The 22119-nt window shown below is 35.8% G+C and overlaps 1 protein-coding gene across 2 annotated transcripts in view; it reads right to left on the bottom strand.

Annotated features, from left to right (window-relative positions):
- Window positions 1–22119, bottom strand: part of acox3 (acyl-CoA oxidase 3, pristanoyl) — a 45034-nt gene that overhangs the window by 13800 nt on the left and 9115 nt on the right. For both annotated transcript variants that reach the window (XM_056462269.1, XM_056462270.1), the window contains exons 9-14: window positions 20964–21146; window positions 19537–19659; window positions 14984–15104; window positions 14758–14880; window positions 12755–12868; window positions 5501–5616 (exon numbers count right to left, since the gene is read on the bottom strand). In XM_056462269.1, coding sequence (XP_056318244.1) covers window positions 5501–5616; window positions 12755–12868; window positions 14758–14880; window positions 14984–15104; window positions 19537–19659; window positions 20964–21146 — 780 coding nt within the window. The remainder of the gene's footprint in view (window positions 1–5500; window positions 5617–12754; window positions 12869–14757; window positions 14881–14983; window positions 15105–19536; window positions 19660–20963; window positions 21147–22119) is intronic.

Raw genomic sequence — 22119 nt, 5'->3', positions numbered from 1 at the left:
GCATGTGTCTGTGACTGAAATGCGACCTCCGGTGGACAGTAGCAGACCGAAATGAGATGCAGATTCAGAGTTCCACATGAGGTTATTAATTAGCAAATAATATAAATATTACGAGCATAAACATTAGGTGAGCAGGTTACATTGTAACCCTGTGTCCTAACAACACACTACATGTACGTGACGAGATTTGCAGTAATAAGCAATTTGGCTGTTTGCACTAGACAAAACACAACAGAAATGTAAACACAGCTATACAGAAGCACAGAATAGTGCACTCACTGCACTGCAGCAAAAAGGTAAGGTTTATAATCGAATTAATACATATTAAACCTCTTTAACATTATTACATGTAGATGCTGAATCACTGATATGTGTTGGTTTGCACAGTTCTAATGATCAAATTCAGACAGTTTATTTTATTTTCCAGATCTCAGGTGAACTTTCTGCTGCTACTTTCAGTAGTATGGCAATAAATGTCATGTAAAATGACAATAAAACTCAGATTATTAGCATTTAACACTGAATAAAGCACATGACGTGTACTTGAGCTGATCATTGTCAGTTTTCTGTTGTTCACCTGTGAGAAATAGAAACAGTTTCTAAAATATAAATTCCAGGTGTTGGTCAGAACAAAAACTACTTATAATATGGAAAATATTGTTTCTATTGCGTGCTGTTTTGCTTTTATTTTGAACAGGACTTATATTAGCCTTTAGGCTCGACAGCCAGGCTCGCTCCTGTTGGTCCTCAATCCGGCAACCTGCGCTTGTGTTTGTTTTTAACCCAGGAATGCAATATCTAGTTCAACCACTGGGCGTCAAACTTACATACTGCACCTTTAAGCACTTTAAAACAGCATTAAAACGCTGATAATTTGCAGCACATTTCCGGTTATCTAGAGAGAATGCAGGTAAATTGCCATTATTTTTAACATTACAAATCTGATCTACATACAGTAAATGTTCTTTTTTTTCCCCAAAAGTTTGGGATCTGTAATTATTTCTCCAACAAGCATACATTAAATATTTACAATAAAGAAGAAAAGATTGTTTCTACAAATATTAAGCAGCAAAATGGTTATATTGCAAGCAAAACAGTATGTTACCAAGTCACAATACACTCAAAAACTTGACAAATGATCTAAAAATTAAGATGTTTCTTTTTTTGCAGTTAAGGTTTTAAATTAAAATCTATTATTTTTCTTGTATTTTGTTTTTAAAATCACTAAGACAAATATTTACTCACCAATAATTATTTATTCACCAATATATCAGGTATGGGCATCTACATATAAAGACTTATTGGTTATTGATCTCAGGCAAAACTTCCATATTGGTGCAACCCTGTTTTCAACATTAATAACAATAAAAATATGAAGAAATGCACATATTAAAACGATTTACAATATAAATAATCACGTGACAATGAGGATGTGCAATGAAGAAAAGACAGAAGTAGTGGTATTTGGATCTAGTGGAACACAGGATTGTCTGGATCTTGGTGTGTTAAATCCTTTTGTAAAACCTAAAGTAAAAAACCTGGGTGTTATCATGGATGGTGACTGGATAAACAAATTAATTCAGTAATTAAAGTTTTTTTTTCCAGTTGAGTCAATTATCCAAAGTAAAGTCTTTTTATGTATTTTTACGACGTTGAAAGAATTATACATATCTTTATCTCGACTCGGCTAGAGTATTATAATGCCCACTGTGGGGGTATTAGTCATGCCTCCCTTACTCGTCTGCAGACACACAAACGAGAACACATTACTGGCTTCTCTTCACTGGCTTCCTGTTCTCTGGAACTTTGGAATAATTTGCCTCCCCACGTTAGGCAGGCCGCAACCCTTTCTGTTTTTAAATCAAGTCTTAAAACCCATTTTTACTCTGTGGCTTTTAATACCATTGGAGAGTCATGTGTCTGTTGAATTTGTCCTTTGTTTTAAATGGTGTATGTGTGTACAGCACGTTGGTAAGCACTTGTTGTTTTTAAAAAGCGCTTTATAAATAAACTTTTACTTGACTTGTTCTGTTTAGGACACATTTTAAGATTTTAGTCTTGGTGTTTAAATGCCTAAATGGACTAGCATCAAGATACCTGTCTGCATTAATTATTGTATATCAAGGGCACTTAGATGTACTGATCAGTTACTTTTGGTTGTTCCATGTACAAGGTTAAAAATCAGGGGGGACCGTGCCTTTGCAGTGGTGGCCCCCAAACTCTGGAATAATTTGACTCTCCATGTTAGGCAGGCCCCAACCCTTTCTGTTTTTAAATCTAGTTTTAAAACCCATTTTTACTCTTTGGCTTTTAATACCATACGTCTTATGTCTGTTGTATTTGTCCTTTGTTTTAGATGGTGCATGTGTGTACAGCACTTTGGTAAGCACTTGTTTTTGGAAAAGCACTTTATAAATAAACATTAACTTGACTTGAGGACTTATGATCAATAAAACTTATGATCAATAAAATAATCTAAATGTAAATAAATTAAATCTGATAAACTGTATTTTAATCAAATTATGTTAAAATTTCTATGGGAAATCCTGCTCATCCTAGTACATCCCATCTTATGTCAGCCCATATTTTTGTGGTTCCTGAGCATTTCATCTAATTTAAAGATCGCAGTCCATGAGAGTGGACGGTTGTCATCCAATCCAATGGTGGTAAGGCTCAGCACGTTGTAAATTGAAAAAATAAATAAATAATAATAATAATGAAAAAACTACTACACTGAAAAGCATCATGGCATCACTTCACTCCAGACAGATGTAAGCCACATTTACAATGTTTTTATCAAGTGGCAACATCCAGCTCTCCCTCGTGAAGCTAATACGGGAGTAACTGAAACTATAATTCATGGAAATTCTGCTAGGCCTGGTTCCATAGCAGAGCACATATCTATTGACCCCAGTGTTAAAATGGTCAACTTTAAAGCAGAAAAAAGAGGTTTACAGCCTGATACAAAGAACGATTTTGGTTCATATAACTAATATTACCCTACATGACAACAGGTGAGGGGGTGAATTTTTTTTATAACTCATCCGTTTCCTTTATATTAAGTTATATTTAGTCTGCATAATTAAGGGCGTTGCCACTTGAGTGACAGCTAGGTCTCGTTGGTCGCGTCACCTCACCTGCTGATTCCGGCTGATTAGCTGCTGAATTCAGCATATACATCGCATTTTTTGTTTTGTTTTATGTGGCTTTACACAGTCACAGTTGCCTTTTGGAATTATTTCCTACAATTATTAGATGATATGGCATGCTGTGCACTTAATTTTGCTCACAAACTATCTACGTGGCCTCCATTTCCCAGGTAAGTAAAATTCTTTTATACCATCTGTATAAATGTATTAGTTTTTTAGGATAATTTATCAATTATAATTTTCTTTAGAACTGTAATGCACTCCAGAATCTGACAGATTGATTAGCTGTAGGCTCTATAACAGTCATATGAAGCGTTGTCATACAGTGTTATGCCTGGATTTCATAAATATCCTTGCATTTACTAGCACAGACTATATTTGAAGAGTTAAGTAATTCACGTTTTCCTCCTGTAGAAAAACGTCATAAGAACAATGCTTAGTGGCTCAATGTATTACAACAGTGTTTTTAAAAGTCTAAACACTTTATTAATATAGTGTACAACCAGGCACATGTGGTCAGAACACAAACGAGTCGCAGGTAAGTATTTAGCGTTTCTCCCAAAGAAAAGCCTGTCTAAGCAAAATCTAGCAGGCGTCTGTAGCTCTGCACACACTCCGCCTCTTTGCCTTTGTTTGGTATCCCCCCGTTAGAGCGATGACGCATGAACAAACTAGCGATGATTGGCCACGCCTACTTGTAGCTTCATTTGCATTCTTCAGAAACCTATGGGTGACGTCACGGATACTACGTCCATATCTTTTACAGTCTACGGTTTTTATTCACATTTATTAAGTCGCCAATATTTTTAATAGATTGTATGTAAAAGAGGGATTGCACTTATTAATTAAAGTTTAAAATCTTTTGTAACATTGCAAGCTTTAGATAATTAAATGTCCAGTAATGGCGATTTAACTTATGAACAATATATATATATATATATTTTATTTATTTAATTATTCATTCATTTATTCATTTTCTTTTCGGCTTAGTCCCTTTTTTAATCCGGGGTCGCCACAGTGGGATGAACCGCCAACTTATCCAGCACGTTTTTACGCAGCGGATGCCCTTCTAGCCACAACCTATCTCTGGGAAACATCCACACACACTCACTCACACTCATACACTATAGACAGTTTATCCTACCCAATTCACCTGCACCGCATGTCTTTGGACTGTGGGGGAAAACGGACCACCTGGAGGAAACCCACGCGAATGTGGGGAGAACATGCAAACTCCACACACAAACGCCAACTGACCCAGCCGAGGCTCGAACCAGCAACTTTCTTGCTGTGAAGCGACAGCAGTACCTACTGCGCCACTGCGTCGCACTTTATTTATTTATTTTTTTACAATTTTTTCATTTTTTAAAAACCATTTTAAGGTCAAAATTATTAGCCCCTTTAAGCTATATATTTTTTAATAGTGTACAGAACAAGCCGTCTTTATACAATAACTTGCCCAATTACCCTAACCTGCCTAGTTTACCTAATTAACCTAGTTAAGCCTTTAAATGGCACTTTAAGCTGTATAAAAGTGTCTTGAAGAATATCTAGTAAAATATTATTTACTGTCATCATGACAAAGATAAAATAAATCAGTTATTAGAAATGAGTTATTAAAACTATTGTTTAGAAATGTGTTGGAAAAAAATCTTCTCTCCGTTAAACATATATACTAATTAATATACTAATTAACTTAGTAATATATACTAATTCATTGCTGAAACAATTTCATATGCAGAATATACAGATCTTGAAGTTCTTGTGCACATAGCAGATGGAAATATCTCAGATGTGGACATTATGTGGAGTCATGAGGAAGATTATAAGATTATTCTTTTTAAGTAATAAACAAGATGCAATCTATACATCAAAAACCTCATAATTAAAGTAAAAAAAAAAGTTACAATCCTAATGTTTGTGATTTTGAAAATAATTTTTAAAATTATACCATCAATCATGTATGTTTTTTGTACTTTATGTTCGTTTGAAATGGACAAAATATAAATACACCTAAAAGGTGTTGAATTTTTATTATTATAATTTGGTCTCAATTTATAGCAGCCTCAAGTGAAAACATACTTTAACTTTTTTCTGAAACTTGGAACATAATTTAGGTCTGAAGTTTAACTATAGCCTAGTCTATAGCCTATAAGTTTCCATGAGGTCATTAAATATAACAATTAGTATAAGATGATGTACTGTAAACAGATTAAATGTGAGGTATGATGAGGTACCAGGGTATTTGTACAAAAATACGGATTACCCCACAACCCTCAGAGCTGCAAATAAACAAAGACACACATCATTTTAAAGGTCTTATCTTACTAAAGTGCAGGATTAAAACCTACTTGGCTGTTGTTTCGTGCCTCAAAGTCTCCCAGTCCAGAAGATTTCTCCTGAAACAGCTTCTTCTGGCTTTCGCCCAGTAAGAAACACACCAGCCACTTATATGCTGCCAGGGGCACTGAGGACACAATACCAAATCATTCAATAACATTAAAAAGATAGACTGCTAATGCAAGACACGGAATGAGAAATGAAAATAAACCACATGACAGATTTGAGTTAAGTGGATATTGTGTCTTAATATGACAAACTGAATCAAGTGTAATGAAGTGCTGGCGAACGCATTTATATGGAAAAGCACATGGATAAAGGTCAACAAACAAGATAATTTTGAACAGATATTGTTTTAAGAAGTGCTCTGTTTTGCAGAGGGTTGGTGCACACACACACACACACACACACACACACACACACACACACACACACACACACACACACACACACACACACACACACACACACACACACACACACACACACACACGCACAGATGTAATCATGAATTAAGTATCCGGGTGTGGACTGTGACTAAAGAACAAGGGTCTCGTGTTTTGGATAGTTGAGGTTTGGACGTAATTCTCCAACACATGATGCAGAAGTAACTCAATATCTAGATCCATACAGAGATCAACTTAAAAAGGTACAGTTCAGCCAAAATTAAACATTTTTGATAATTTACTCTCCCTCATACCATCTACAATACAAGTGATTTTTTTATTCAGTAGAGAAATATGATATTAAAAAGAATGATTTTTAGCTGAAACAATGGTTATCGGTGATATATTTAAGATAATAATGTTAATAACCTTCAATCGATGTTCTCAGCAAGCTGTATTGAGCATGTTCACATCAGTCTAGGGTGCTACAGATATTAATTTAGTTTTGCCTTCATCTGTTTTCTTCTTTCTAATTGCTGGTAGCAGCTTACTTGCATTTTATAAATCAAAGTACCACAGATCAGCTAAAAATCTTATTTAACAGCTTAATTTGTAAGTTGTTCGGATAAAAGTGTCCTCAAAATTAATTATTATATATGCTCTAAATGAAGAAAAAAATGAGTCACCTATATCTGGATGGCCTGAGTACGACTGAATGAGTAAGTGAGTGAGTGAGTTTTAGTATGGGGAGCAATTCTTACTTTTGACTACCTGTAGTTCCTTATTAGCTTTCATACTGGCTATTAAAACTTATTAAAACACATTAACGCGCTACTCTGCATGACCATATTCTACAATCTTTAATTTCGTCCCATTCCTAAACATAACTACTACAACAATCTTAGTAACAATCAATATATTATTAAATCAGAAGTTCATTAAGACAATAGTTAGTGTATATGCATTTCCCACACCACTGTGTTATTACAATGTTCCATTTTGGCTAAACTATTCCTTTAAGTGCATTCACAGTCATACTATAGTACAAACATAAACAAAAATAAGACCTATGAACAATCAAAATGTACAGACCACAACTGTATTAACCTAATCTGTTCAAACAGAGACATCAATAACATCCTTTTAGACTTCTGAACAACAAAACCAAAAAAAAAAAAGGCCAAATAAGAACTTTCCCACCATATAAAGGAACTAATAAATCTGAATGCAACTTGCAATCCTCACTATATAAGAGAATGAGTTTGTTATGAAAAGAAGGTTGTGAAACAAGACCACACAGTAAGTGAAACCACTCAAATTTCTTCTCAACACTTAGCAAATACCCCAAAAAGAGCCAGAAATAAGGGTTCTGAATAAATTAGCAAGTTTGATGCACATATGAAGGTTTTGGCTGGTTCTTGATTATGCTTGATATTGTACTTGTTTTATTTTCTGAAAAAGGATCAAATGGACAAACTGAGAAAATTCAATTCTGAATAAATAAACATACATCATGTTAATTGATACGAATGCGGTACAATACAATATAGGATATATGCAAAAAATGTATATAAATATATTCAGAATTGCTGAAATCAAGAACTTTTTCGTCTATTTATGGCCATATAATAAGTTTAGTCCAAATAGTTCCCTTAAAATACTTTAACTACAGTAATGCAATACTGGTATCAGCACTCTTCAGCCTAGTCAACCCTATGTATTATTCCACCCACAGTGAAAGCAAGGCAGAACACTCACTGTAGTTTGACAATTACTGCTGCTGTATAATGTATTTTTGAGACTATTTTAAGCTAGAATGTAAGTAATGTGTATTTATATAGTACATTTATCGTGTTTGGCCATATACCCAAAGCGCTTCACAATCATGAGGGGGGTTTGTCTCTCCACACCATCACCAGTGTGCAGCATCCACTTGATGATGCGACAGCAGCCACAGGACAATGGGGCCAGTGCGCTCACCACACACTATCTATAGGTGGAGTGGAGGGACATTGATAAAGCCAATTCGGTTGATGAGGATGATTGGAAAGCCATGATGGGTAAGGGCCCAATGGAGGGAATTTAGCCAGGATACTGGGGTTACACCACTACTCTTTACGAGAAGTGCCATGGGACTTTTAATGATCACAGAGGGTCAGGACCACGATTTAACTTCTCATCCGAAGATTGTGCTCACTGACAGTTTAGTGTCCCCTTCACTTTACTAGGGCATTAAGACTCACACAGACCGCAGGTTGAGCACCCCCTGCTGTGCTCACTAACACCACTTCCAACAGTAACCTAGTGTTCCCATGTGGTTTCCTATCCAGGTACTGACCAGACTCAGCTTCAACTTCAAGGAACTGGTCTTGGGCTGCAGGGTGGTATGGCTGTATGATTTGTAGTTGTTTAGATTTCAAATATGTAGTTAATTTATAAGTATAGAACCTATTTGAAAATATGCTTAGATGATTTCAGAAATGAAACTTCCAGTGCATCAGCAGCCATTCCTACGTTTTCGTTCACTGCAGAGAGCACACTTCTGAACACTTATTCTGATGGATGTCTGTACAGTGGTTTAAATTGAAATTTAATTAAAATATTTTTTTTGACCACACATTTTGCTTTTTAAGACCTCATTGATGTCAAGATTGACTCATAATTACTTGTATGTATTTATTTTTAATCTCAATAACAAGTGACAAATGACTTAGATTATACAAATCACCAAGGACCAAATATTCAGCTAAAAAATCTTCTACCGAAGATTAAAAAGTCATCTATTTTACATCTTCAAGGCCTGAGGCCTTGTAAAATAATTGTAAATATTTATTTTTCTGCATGAACTATCCATTCAAAATACTTTTATAATTGGGACAGCGCAAGTAAATGATGACAGAATGTTTTGCTGAACTATTCCTGTTTGCCATGATGTAGTTGGCTTAAAATGGACTGATTAACTCATGGATTGAGAGAATTCAAGTTATTGTGGTAGAACAGTCAGGATGAGAAATTATATTAAATCTGCTCTAGCATTTAAAACTCCCTAAGCACTCGTCACATGAAGTGAAAGGTGACAAAAGTCACCTAAAGCTCAAGCAGTCCACTCCCTGTCTTTGTCCAATTAAAACGGTGATCCTCTGACCCCTGTAACCAGGCAACAATGAGTTGAGTCACCGGCCGAGGAATGATGTCAATAAAGACTGCAGATGTTTAGCAGATGTGCAATTCGGTTCAGAATGTGAAAACTCTCCCGCTGGAGTCGTCGTCTGCAGCACCAAGGAGTACTTTTAACAGTAAATCTCACAAAAACACAGCGTGGCGCACATTCTCACATTTTCTAAGTGTGCGGTGAAGGTGTTACTGTTTACGCATTAGATAATGTGCTTGGGGATAAAACAACACCACTATACACACAAACATCTTGGATTACACGAAACCAGCAGCGTGAAAGTGGGATATGAAACTGAAACGAGGCTCAGTCTGTTTATTTGGCATTCATTGAGTGTGAATGAATAATGACTCTATTAAACTAAACTAAAACCTAACTAGTCGAATAACAGAGCTGCATGTTTTTCTTAAAAATAACACCACTGCCTTGTGAGAAAAAAATAATAATAATTCTGTGTAATTTAAATACTGCATTAGAGTTCTAAAATGTAAAAAAAAAAAAATCCCCTATTACACAAACTGAGTAAAGACAAATAACAAATTTAGTATGCAATGGCATGATTAACTGCAAAAAATATGATTTTTTATATGATTTGCAAATATTACTCTCCTTTAACCATTTCACGTGTATGATCACACCGGTGTGATTAGAGCAATCAGAGCACACATCATCATCTGCTAAAATTCTAATCTGCTGTGCGCACTGAGGCACAGAAAGAGGTGCAGCGCTTGTCATAAAATCACAATTTATTCATGCTTTCAAACAAATAACAACATTTTAGGTTTCAGATACACATAACTGTAAGCAAAATATACCATTTAAGGTTTGTAAAATACACGCGGATGTGTATGGAGATGGCAGTAATAATTATTTTTCAATATAACTGGACGATATGCTTTGCTCATGTAAGATACACACCGTTTATGTTACTAGAATGTTTTTTCTCAATTCCTCTCCCAGATAAACAGTTGCGTACCTTCATGTTTTCCGGCAGAAAATTCTGAATAAACATGACGTAAATCCAGCAGCTCGGATCTCTTCTGCAGTTGTTGCTAGAAGGGATTGGACGTTAACATGAAGTATTAATATTATTTATTAAATTACACACCAATTGTATTTTATTAGTGTCAACCCTAAACCCGACCCTCACAGGTGTACAAAGTCACAAAAATTATGCTATATTAATGCGAGTATCCTCAGCTGTATCCCATCTAGACTTCACCGTGCTGCAGGAGAGGATGAAGTCTAGATGGGATACAATTTTATTAGATTATGCTATATTGACAAGAGAATCCTCAGTTGCATCCAATCTAGCTAATAAAATACAATAAATGAATAATTTAATAAATAACAAATACTTCGCGTTAACTTCCGATCGCAGCTTTATCCCTTCTAGCAACAACGGTGGTCATATAACAAATAATATGATCATTATTTAGTTGTTTAAAAGACAAAATATACATTCTATCTCATATTTGACAATTGGAGTATCTGAAATTTCACAATATAATTAGAACATTTGTCAGTATTTACAGAAAAGGGCAAAAAGAAACAAAATAGGATATATACATACAGTAGATCATTGAGGCTGGTGGGTCACGTGATAAACGACACATCGCCATGAGAACTTTACAACACAAAGGATTCTAAGTAACAGCAAAGAGCTTTGAATCACCAAGAGGTGACACTCAATAGAACGTTCCATTGCAACAGCAGCGCCCAGCAACAGCCCCGCAATTCCACCATTTTGGAGTGAAAGCGATAGGCCATCCATTGGATCTTATTGCTGTCGCGATGGCAAGCAGCTGCTTTGTTTTTTATTTATTGATTTATTTAAAAAGCGCATTAAAGCTGAAATACAACCTGAAAGACGACAATGCAACACTTACTATGACAATCATCAGTACTTTTAATAGTTTATTTTACAGACTTATAATATGCTGTTGTTCTATTGGACAACAAAATGGCCACCGCAGCATCTTGTGGCTGTTTCCCATATCGCATTAGAGTGTCGCCTCTTGGTGATTCTATGCTCTTTGGTAACGGTCACAAAAATACTCATGCAGGAGGGTCAGCTGAAGTATTTAAAGCTCACACGTGAAAGGGTTAAAAGGTGTTAAACATGACAATTAATGTAGCATTCTTTTAATTCCTGAACTACGTATACTATTGTCTTTACTACACATACTGTATTTTGATTAGCAAGCTCACAATCATTAAAAGATATATTTTTCATTTAATTTAATGTTAAAGGGATAGTTCCGCACCAAATTTTATTTTACTAATCATCAAGTGATTTCCAAACTTATGTTGAATAGTAAAGAAGATATTTTGAAAAAAGCTGAAAAGGTGTAACTGATAACTTTAATAGTAGGAAAAACAAGTAATATGAAAGTGAATGATTACAGGTTTCCAGCTTTTTTCAAAATATCTTCTTTTGTGTTCAACAGAAGAAAGTCAAACAGGTTGGGAACAAGTAAAAGAGAGTAAATGATGACAGAGTTTTGGCTCACTTTAACAAATAATAAAGAAAAACATTTGATAATTTGCTGCTCAGGCCTGGCTTTCGAATACTGCTGGATAATTACACTCACTGGCCACTTTATTAGGTACACCTTACTTGTATTCGGTTGGACCCTCTTTTGCCTTCAGAACTGCCTAATCCTTTGTGGCATAGATTCAACAAGGTACTGGAAATATTCCTCAGAGATTTTGCTTCATATTGACATGATAGCATCAGGCAGTTGCTGCAGATTTGTTGGCTTACTATGATTGTCGGTTGTGGTGTTGACACGGTGCTTAATTGGTACTAATGGGCCCAAAGTGTGCCAAAAAATATCCCCCACACCATTACACCACCACCACCAGCCTGAACTGGTGATACAAAGCAGGATGGATCCATGCTTTTATATTGTTGACACCAAATTCTGACCCGATCATCTGAATGTCACAGCAGAAATCGAGACTCTTCAGACCAGGCAACGTTTCTCCAATCTTCTATTGTCCAGTTTTGGTGACCTTGTGCCAATCAGTTTCCTGTTCTTCCTTTGCTGACAGGAGTGGCACAGTTTCTAAAATACTCAGACCAGCCTGTCTGGCATCAACAACCATGCCATGTTCAAAGTCACTTAAACCACCTTTCTTCCCCATTCTGATGCTCAGTTTGAACTACAGCAGATCGTCTTGGCCATGTCTACATGCCTAAATGCATTGAGTTGCTGTCATGTGATTGGCTGATTAGAAATGTGCATTACCGATCAGTTATACAGGTCTACCTAATAAAGTAGCCAGTGAGTGTATATTAACTTATCTTATTATGATATATACAGAAAAATATATATATTACTATTGGTAGCAGTGATGTGGTCTTTTAAAAGATTTCATTAAACATGATTAAACAAGATCTATTGTTTTCAAACTCATTTGGACAGTCAGTGTGAGAATATATTGATAATTTAACTAATTTAAAAAATTGCAAGCTGATTCACCCCAAGGCTAAAATGATTCATAAAACAATATTTGAATAGATTCTATAGATTATACACTTCAGACTGACAAAGGAGTAGAAGAAGAGGATTACCTGAGAAACAGAGGTAGCTGAGGTGAAGTGAATGCTAGACGAGTAATGTGGTTTTTGTGTGCATGCTTGTGAAGAATGTACAGACACGAGTCCCTGTTATGGAGAATGTAGTGTTAATGTTGCGTACCGGCTGAGTTCATGCACTCTTCCACTGAGCCAACTGTGAACTTGCTCTGCAGAATGCTGCTCATGTCCTCTAAGAAGTTGACAGTCTCGAGAGGGGATTCAATCCTTCCTTTACCTTGTTAGGAGAAAATAATAATAATAAAATTAAAAAAAAAAGAGCAAGAGATTTCAAATCCACCATCACATCAGATGCTTTTCATATTCTGCAAAGAATTTTATGACTCAAACATTGTCATTACAGTACTTATTTTTAATATTTGTGTGTTCAAATCTTCTTAAGAAGTTAAGACATTTCTGAGAAGTTCGCAAAAGTGTAATCCTTGAAAAAAATCTTTAAAAGATTTGTGTTTAAAAGGAACGCTATTCTTGGAAACTTTTGAAAAACTATTTTTGGAAACCTCTGGACCTGATGATCGGCTGATTGGATAAAAAAAAAAAAGTAAAACTCAACTGTTTAACTCTATAGGGGACTTTTAAAATGAGCTTATTTACAAAAAAGTGGAGTGGAGTGAGCTTATTTACAAAAAAGTTATTTATTTACTTAACTTTCATAGTAGGAAAAACAAGTCATATGAAAGTGAATGATTACAGGTTTCCAGCTTTTTTCAAAATATCTTCTTTTGTGTTCAACAGAAGAAAGTCAAACAGGTTGGGAACAAGCAAAAGGAGAGTAAATGAGTTTTGGGTCACTTTAACAAATAATAAAGAAAAACATTTGATAATTTGCTGCTCAGGCCTGGCTTTCAAATACTGCTGCACAATTTCGTTTTGCACTGAAACATTATTACAAAAGCTGTTGGGATTAAAATGAGCCATTTCTTGTAAAAAAAATCTTGATTAGAAATATATTTTAGCAGCACTTTGTACACTAGCGAAAAGACTTTTGTCAGGGACTGTACACCCCTGAGTTTGTATAGTTCTTGGTCTGGTATTGTATTGTCACCACTCCCTGTCCTGCCTGTGTTTTGATGTTCCAGTGCCTGTTGTAAGTATCTTTTGTAAATAATTATGTGTTTTTTAATAAATCCTGAGATTTGTGCATTTGTGAGTCAGCCCACTGTGACACGCACACACAGACACACTAGTTGTCAGTTATCTAGCTGTAAGTTCAAGTAATTAAGATGATTTTTAAGAAGATGCAGTCTTTTTTAAGTTTTGTCTTAAAACAATCTTAGTAATAAAAAGATAAAGAACATCCTTAATATGATGTCTTAGGAATACAAAATAATCTTTACTCTAGTTAGAAATTAAGGAGAAAAATGCAGTGAAGTGTTGGACATGGTGGCTCAGTGGTTAGCATTGTCGCTTCACAGCAAGAAGGTCACTGGTTTGAGCCATGCCTGGGTCAGTTGGCGTTTCTGTGTGAAGTTTGCATGTTCTCCCTGTGCAAATGTGGGTTTCCTCCGGGTGCTCCGGTTTCCCTCACAGTCCAAACACATGCGCTATAGGTGAATCGCTGAACTAAATTAGCCATAGTGTATGTGTGTGAATGAGTGTTTATGGGTGTTTCCCACTACTGGGTTGCAGCTGGAAGGGCATCTGCTGTGTAAAACATATAGTGGATAAGTTGGCGGTTTATTCTGCTGTAGCAACCCCTGATGAATAAAGGGACTAAGCTGAAGGAAAATGTATGAATGAACTGCAGTGAAGAAGAAATTCTTCTTAAGAGAGTTTCATGAATCTGGCCCATTTCCAAAAGCTATCTAACGTCCTATACTACATCCAAAAGCTATGCTAATACTATCTACTAATTGAAAATCCTCATCGTATTGTTTATATCCATTATCTGAGATGGCTAGACAGTGATTCACCTAGTAAAAGATTCATTTTTCAATATGTGATCTGACTAAACGATGGTCATAAATGACTATTAAAAGAGCTCTCTGTCTTCAAATGAATGAAGGCTTGTACCTAGAAACTGTATGTGTATAGTATGTCACAACACTACAAGCAGACACATGCAGACAGACTCTTGATGTGAATAAAGATCAAGAGTATAGAGACCTTCTTGTTTGTGCTGGATCCAGCTGAGCAGGTAGTTGCTGGTCTGCTGCAGGAGAACGTTGTTGTCTCCCTCATATGTGCAGTTTGGGTCATTGTCGTCTCGCATGTCTCCCAGCCGGTTCACTAAACATGAGAAGACAAACAAGCTTATTACAAGCTCTTTTGATATTAGATTTGGTGTTTTCTATGCAATATTTAGCCAATAAAGCTTTTAAGAATTCCTCACTGGCAAGGTAACCGTGTCCTCCACAGGCCTCTCGACATTCCTGAATGCCTCGCTGAGCGGTCCATGATCCCAGGGGTTTACTCGCACAGGACAAGGCGTGGATCTCTCTGCCCAGTTCAGCCTAAAAAGTGGCACACATAATCTGTATGTGATCCAAGAAATGATGGGCAATCATGTATTACTTGTAACAAGTTACCAAAATAATATTCAGGGTTTTTCCTGCATGGAGAATTCTGAAGTGACCACCTCCATCAATTCTGTGCCACCTCTGCCACAGACAGACCCCAAGTAACGCTCAAGCGCTGGTCATGTATTTAATTACATTTAGCTTTCTTTGAGATAATGCTTTACTTGATGAGATTACATAAATAATGCAAAATAAGTTTGTTTTGCTTGTTTATCAAGTAGCAACATTTTCATGATTGGGGTACCACCTACGCCTTATTTTGAGCCAGGAAAAAACTGGCAGATAATAAATAGATAAGGGAAATAATAAACAGATAACAAATTTTGGATTCAGAATCAGTTTTATTGTCAAGTGTGCTTTACACACACACAAGGAATTTGTTTTGGCTAAAGAAGCTTCAAGTGTACATAAAGTGACAAGTGTCAACACGAAAATAAATCTAAGAAAAGTCGACAAACATTAGACAAAGACGCAATTAGACAAAAGAGCTCTGGATGATGAATTGTATTGTTATAAATATACAAGTTATAAGGTGCTGTGTTCAAATGCATATGACAAGGCAAGGCAAGTTTATTTATATAGCACATTTCATACACAGTGGCAATTCAAAGTGCTTTACGCAAACAAGATTAAAAGAGACAAGTATAAGAAAATAAAAACAAATAATAAAAATGATTTTAAAAAACAGATAAAATGAGTTAAAACAGGTTATAAAATAATGAAAAAGAAGAGAAAAGCATAATAGTGTGATCTGTGGGATGTAGCACAGTGCTCATTCAGTAAAGGCACAGCTAAACAGATGTGTTTTCAGTCTGAATTTGAATGTGCCTAATGTTGGAGCACATCTGATCATTTCTGAAAGCTGATTGCAGTGGAGGGGGTGTAGTTGTTGAAAGCCAATTCCCTCTGCTTTGACTGAACTCTTGGAACTTCTAGTTTATATGATCCTAAAGATCAGAGTGATCTGTTGGGTTCGTATTCAGTGAGCATATCTTTAATGTATTGAGGTCCTAGGCCATTTAGTGATTTATAGACAAGTAGTAATACTTTAAAATCTACTCTGAATGTAACTGGGAGCAAGTGTAAAGACCTGAGGACAAGTGTGATGTGCTCTGATTTCCTGGTTCTGGTCAAAATCCTGGCCGCAGCGTTCTGGATGAACTGCAACTGTATGACTGTCTTTTTAGGAAGGCCCGTGAGGAGGCTGTTACAAAGTATTGCATTGCATATTATTATAAGGTGCTGTGTATGCTGTTTCACAGTGACAACGAGTAGTGTAAGGATTTCAGTAATAATCTTACAGCTATGTTCCATAAAAATATCTCTTTGAACGTATTTTAATTTATTTACTAACTTTCTTACTACATACCTAAATATCAATAAACTTCCATCCTCAGTTTTTTTTTTTTTATTAAAAACCACTTCACTCATTTCACATTTCATGTTTTACAGCCTTATTACAAAATAGATTAAAATTCATAATTTTCTTAAGTAATGTACATTTTTGTTCTGTGAACGCAGGACATCATCTGATCCAATATAAGGTCATTCATAGGCTCCATTATTCTAAACCAAAACTTCATAAAATATTCCCAACAATCTCTTCATGCTGTAATACATGCAATGTGTCAACAGGAACTTTGTTTCACTACAAACTACCACCATTCTGGAAAAATATATTTAAATTTCTTTCTGAAGTGTATTCAGCGAATAAGGAACCTGACCCTAGTATTGGACTATTAGAAGCAGAGGACAGTTCTTGCAGTAGAAACCAAACACAAGCAATTCTATTTTACATGTGTATTGCAAAAAAATCTCTTTTTACAAATGTAGAAATATGATGCTGTCCTCACCTTTGAAATGTGGGCTAGAGAACTTGGAAATATGTTACACTTAGAAGAGCTGAGATTTACACTACGTGACAAATTGTCCATTTTTAACAAGGATTGGGAACAATTCATATTATTTTTGCAGATAGACAGAACTGATAGATTTTTACAAGACTATTGTATGTTAATTTATTTATTTATTTTATTTCATTATTTATTTTATAATCATGTCTCTTCTCAAGAAGTTGAGTTTCAGAGCCCCATCGGTGCATAGGAGTGAGCCCAACTATCTCTAGTCAGTACCATTTTACCTCCCGCACAAGCTCCTTCCAGTAATGTGACATTCCATGTCCCAAGGGCCAGTTTATGTGCCTGAAGATCAGGTTGTCGTGTCCCTTCGACCACCACACATTCTACAATGCACTGGCCCCTTACGGCTCCCCCTGCACAATAATTGCTCCTTCGGGTTGGAGGAAAGTCCTTACCCCAGGGGGAGGAGTTCAAGTATCTTGGGGTTTTGTTCAAGAGTGAGGAAAGGATGGAGAGTGTGATTGACAGGCGGATTGGTGCAACGGCAGCAGTAATGTGGTCGATGTATCAGTTGCAGCTGAGCTGAGCCGAAAGGCAAAACTCTCGATTTACCGGTCAATCTACGATCCTACTCTCACCTATGGTCATAAGCGAAAAGACAAGATCTCAGATATAAACGGCCAAAATGAATTTCATTCACAGGGTGGCAGGGCGCACCCTTATATATACTATGAGGAGCTCTGACACCACATCGAGAAAGTAAGCTGAGGTGGCTCGGGCATCTGTTTCAGATACGCCTACCTAGGCATCTATTACGCCTACCTAGGGAGGTGTTCCAGGCATGTCCCACCGGGAGGAGACCCGGGGAAGACCCAGGACATGCTGGAGAGACTGTCTCTCGACTGGCCTGGGAACACCTCGGGATCCCCCTGCAGAAGCTGCAGTAAGAGTCTGGGGTTCTCTCCTAAGACTGTTGCCCCGTGACCTGGCTCCGGAAAAGCAGTGGAAAATGAATGAATGAACGAATGAATTATGTCTCTTTTGGTTTCATTGTATATGTAAAACTCCAACTTTTAATTTGTCTCAGCCAGTTCCATATTATGATTGTAAATGTTATGTATGCCTTTTTAATGAACCTTCCATAAATATCTTGGTGAACGTTAGTTAGATGGTTGGGGTGGGAAGTAGGGTTTTGAGTTCCTTTTTGTAGTGAGCTAAATTCACAGCAAGTACTTCCAAGAAAACTTTGATATATGGTCCATCTCTTTCTTGTAAGGATTTAGGTGATACTGTATGTGTGAAGTTTATTTAAATGAAAATGAAAATAAAGTAAAAAAAAAATTATCATAATTTTCCCTCAAAATTCTAGAAAAAATCTATTACAATGTGACAAAAGTATGTTTGAAGTAAACAATAAATAATAAATGAACATTGCTCAATACTTTCTTTGTTGAAGCACCTTTGACACCATATACAGCCTCAAGTGTTCTTAAGTATTGTGCTACAAGTTGGCACACCAAATTCTGGAAGTTTCTCCCGTTCTGCTGTGCAGCACCTCTCAATCTCCATCAGGTTGGATAGGGAGCATCAGTGCATAGCCATATGCAGATCTCTCCAGAGATAGGTTTAGTTTTTAGGCTGCAAAAAAACCTCTTCACAGCATGATGCTGCAACCACATACTTCACTGTAGGGGTTGTATTAGCCAGGTGATGAGCTGTGCCTGGTTTCCTCTAGATATAGTTCAGTCTTTGTTTCATCACAGAATTTTGTTTCTTAAAGTCTTTCGAGTGCTTTTTGTAAAACTCTACCATAAAGGCCTGATTAATGGAGTTCTGCAGAGATGGTTGTTCTTCTGGAAGGTTCTCTTCTCTTCACAGAGAAACACTGTGCACAGTCAACTTGAAGAAACGTCTTAAAAATGATCAGTTATAACGGAGGCACCTGAGCTCAGTTGTGAGTGTCATGGCAAAGGTTGTGAATCATTATGTACAGTTTTTTTATTCATAATAAATATAAAAAAAGATTTCAAAACTAATTTATTTCTCGTTGTGATTATGGTGTATTATTTGTCAAATCTGGAGGAAAATAATGAATTTAATCCATTTTGGAATAAGGCTGTAACATAAAAAAATGTTGAAAAAGCAAAGCACTGTAAATACTTTTTGGATGTCCTGTATAAAAAAGCTACAATTAGTATTGAACTATGTAAGATAGTTTATAAGATAAATACATATTTTTTACTTAAAACTCACGTCTAACCACAGTTTAATTTTTGTAAGAGCATCCAACTGTAATTCAAAAGCCAATGCTGCACCTGCTTAGCATTTCTCATGTAAACATCATATGAAAATCACAAACTGATCTGCTGTCATAATAATAAAATAACATTTATTAGCTTCTTGTTTCATGTGAAAATGATTGAAACTCTTTCTAAAGGTAAGTTGGACAATTATGTTTTTTTTGTAAACTTATATACACTGAGAATAATTAAAGTATATGATTGTACCTGTCTGTCGCTCTTGTCCTTCATCAAAAGTCCGATTTGAAATTCCACAAAGTTCATGCTGAAGGATTTGGTGAATTGCTCCAGTGCGTACACTGCTGCCAGGAATGGAATAAGACGCCATTGCTACAACAGTAAAGAAAATGAACAGAACTGGTCAAAAGACATGTTCTTTACACTGATTAATGAATAGCTGTGCTGGTAATGTTTGAGAATAGCCATGGTGGTAATGTTTTTTTTTATGCAATCACTGTAGGGGGTAATGCATTACAAGTAACGCGAGCTAAGGAATAATATTACTTTTCTCAGTAACGAGTAAAGCAATGCATTATGTAAAAAATTAAGTAATATTTGAGTTAATTCTTTTAAAATGTAATGCGAGTTAAAAAATTATTAGCTTTAAAAAAAATAAATGGCTAAATTAAAATGAACATAGTCAAGATCAACATAGTCAAGTATTCACATTACTTACAAATATGCATGTACAGCTCTGGGCCTCTGGCATCAGAAAATTCACAGAAGATAACATTATCCTATATTATAATTTTTATGTGTTTTTTAAAAGGTAAATGAAAGTTTTACAGTGCATTGTTAATTGCAGAGCTCCTCTATTTAAAAAAAAGAGAACAAAACAAAAACCTGCAAGTTCTGAAAAAGATCAAACCTCAGCTAGGTATGTAAAAGAAACACAAAAGTAACAGAACGCATTACTTATAAAAAGTAACTAAGTAATGTAATTAGGGGAGTAACTCAATATTCTAATGCACTACTTTCAAAAGTAACTTTCCCCAACACGGTTTACAATAAAAAATTACAGTGTACTAAGAAAGTACTGAATAATACAAGAAAACTACAAAGTTTTAGGGCTTATACATAGTTCATATATTGTGTACACATAAGTACTTCTAAAGTACATGACGCTAGAGCAGGACTGTAAATTAAAATGCTGCATTTGCATGTTACTAAACATGCTGCAACTTTATTTTTTTAACAATTCCATTAAGTAAACAATATTGTCCTATTGCAATTCATACAAATCCTTAATGCAATTTTTTTAATCGTTTTTTATTTATTTTTTGCTCATAATTAATTCAAAAGGCGAACATTTAGATTTTGACCCATAAATCACTTATCTGAATTTTATGTAATTATTTTGATGTTGTAAGCCAAGAATGTACATTTACTCCCTATTCACTCACTCACCAAGTGGTTCCAAACATTTAAGAGTTTAAAAAGAAGCTATTATGAGGAATGTTGGAAAGCCATTGACATCCATAGTAGGGGGTGGGGGTGGGGGCACTGGAAATCTTTAGTTGCCAGTTTCCAACATTTTTTGTTGAACAGAAGAAAGTAGCACAAACAATTAAAGTTGAGTGGATATGTGAACAACCCCTTGAAAAGTTCCCACTGGAAAAAGTGTCAGTCTGTACCTGCAGTTGATATTCCAGCACTGGAATCTCCTCGTCCTCTTTGGGCCCAAACTGTCTGCGTGTGGCAGAGAATCGCACAGCCACAGTCACTGCCAGCTTCAGATTGACCAGTGCCATCCTCGTAATGCCCACCCTACCTCCTGACAGAGCACCTAAAGAGGCCCCAAACCGCTTATTTGGGTCCTAAGGTGTGTGATTAGGACAGAAGAGACACAAAAAACCCCACATAAGACCACATTAAAAGAAATAGGAATGCGAGGAAAAGGAGGGCAAATGATATCTCATTCATCCATCCTCAAGCTCTCGCCTCTGTTTGTTTTCAGAAAAGCCCCTTTATGTCTTTCTGTCAGTAATGTTGGCTGACGGCCTGGCTTTCCCTGTGATTAAAAACTCCCTGTTTGTTTGAAATGAAAGCATAGGGATTCCTTCTGGTACATCTTGCATAGCAGAGAACAGCAGCTGGAATAACAGCCACCGCACGACTGCACTCTCTTACTGCAGAGAGAGCAAAACGTTTACATGACTTGCAAGACGTCCATAAGGATGAGCACCAAAATGCTTCCATTATCATTTTCTTTGTTAATAAGCTGATCTCTGCACATCTATTATATACAGTTGATGTCAAAATTTTTTACTTGTTCTGTAAAATGTATTATTACTTTTTAAATATTTGCAGAGTGCTGATTAACAGTTTTTTTTTTTACCACATTTTTAAACATAATAGTTCAATAACTAATTTCTTTTGTCTTTTCTATGACGACAGTCTGGACAATAGATAATATTTGACTAGTTATTTTGCAAGATACTCCTATTCAGCACAATGTGCAATTTAAAGACTTGGGTTAATTAGTTTAACTGGGCAAGTTAGTATAATTTTTAAAAAAGTCATTTGACAAGACTGGTTTGTTTTATAGTCAGTTGTAAAAAACGAATAATTTCTTAAGGGGGCTAATAATATTGACCCTGAAAATACTTTATGTTTCAGCCAAACAAAAAACAAATAGGAATTTCTACAGAAGAAAAATGTTACAGTTAAGATTGTGATAATGTCCTTTCTCTGATAAACATTGACTCTGGATATATATGTGAATTCATAACACACAAGAGCCTATACATCAAGATAAACATTTGTACAGTGTCACAGTAATAAAACCAG

Source organism: Danio aesculapii, chromosome 7, assembly GCF_903798145.1.
Source record: "Danio aesculapii chromosome 7, fDanAes4.1, whole genome shotgun sequence".
Lineage (NCBI taxonomy): Eukaryota > Metazoa > Chordata > Actinopteri > Cypriniformes > Danionidae > Danio > Danio aesculapii.
The sequence above is the reverse complement of the archived record's forward strand: the minus strand, read 5'-3'. Positions and strand labels throughout refer to the sequence as shown.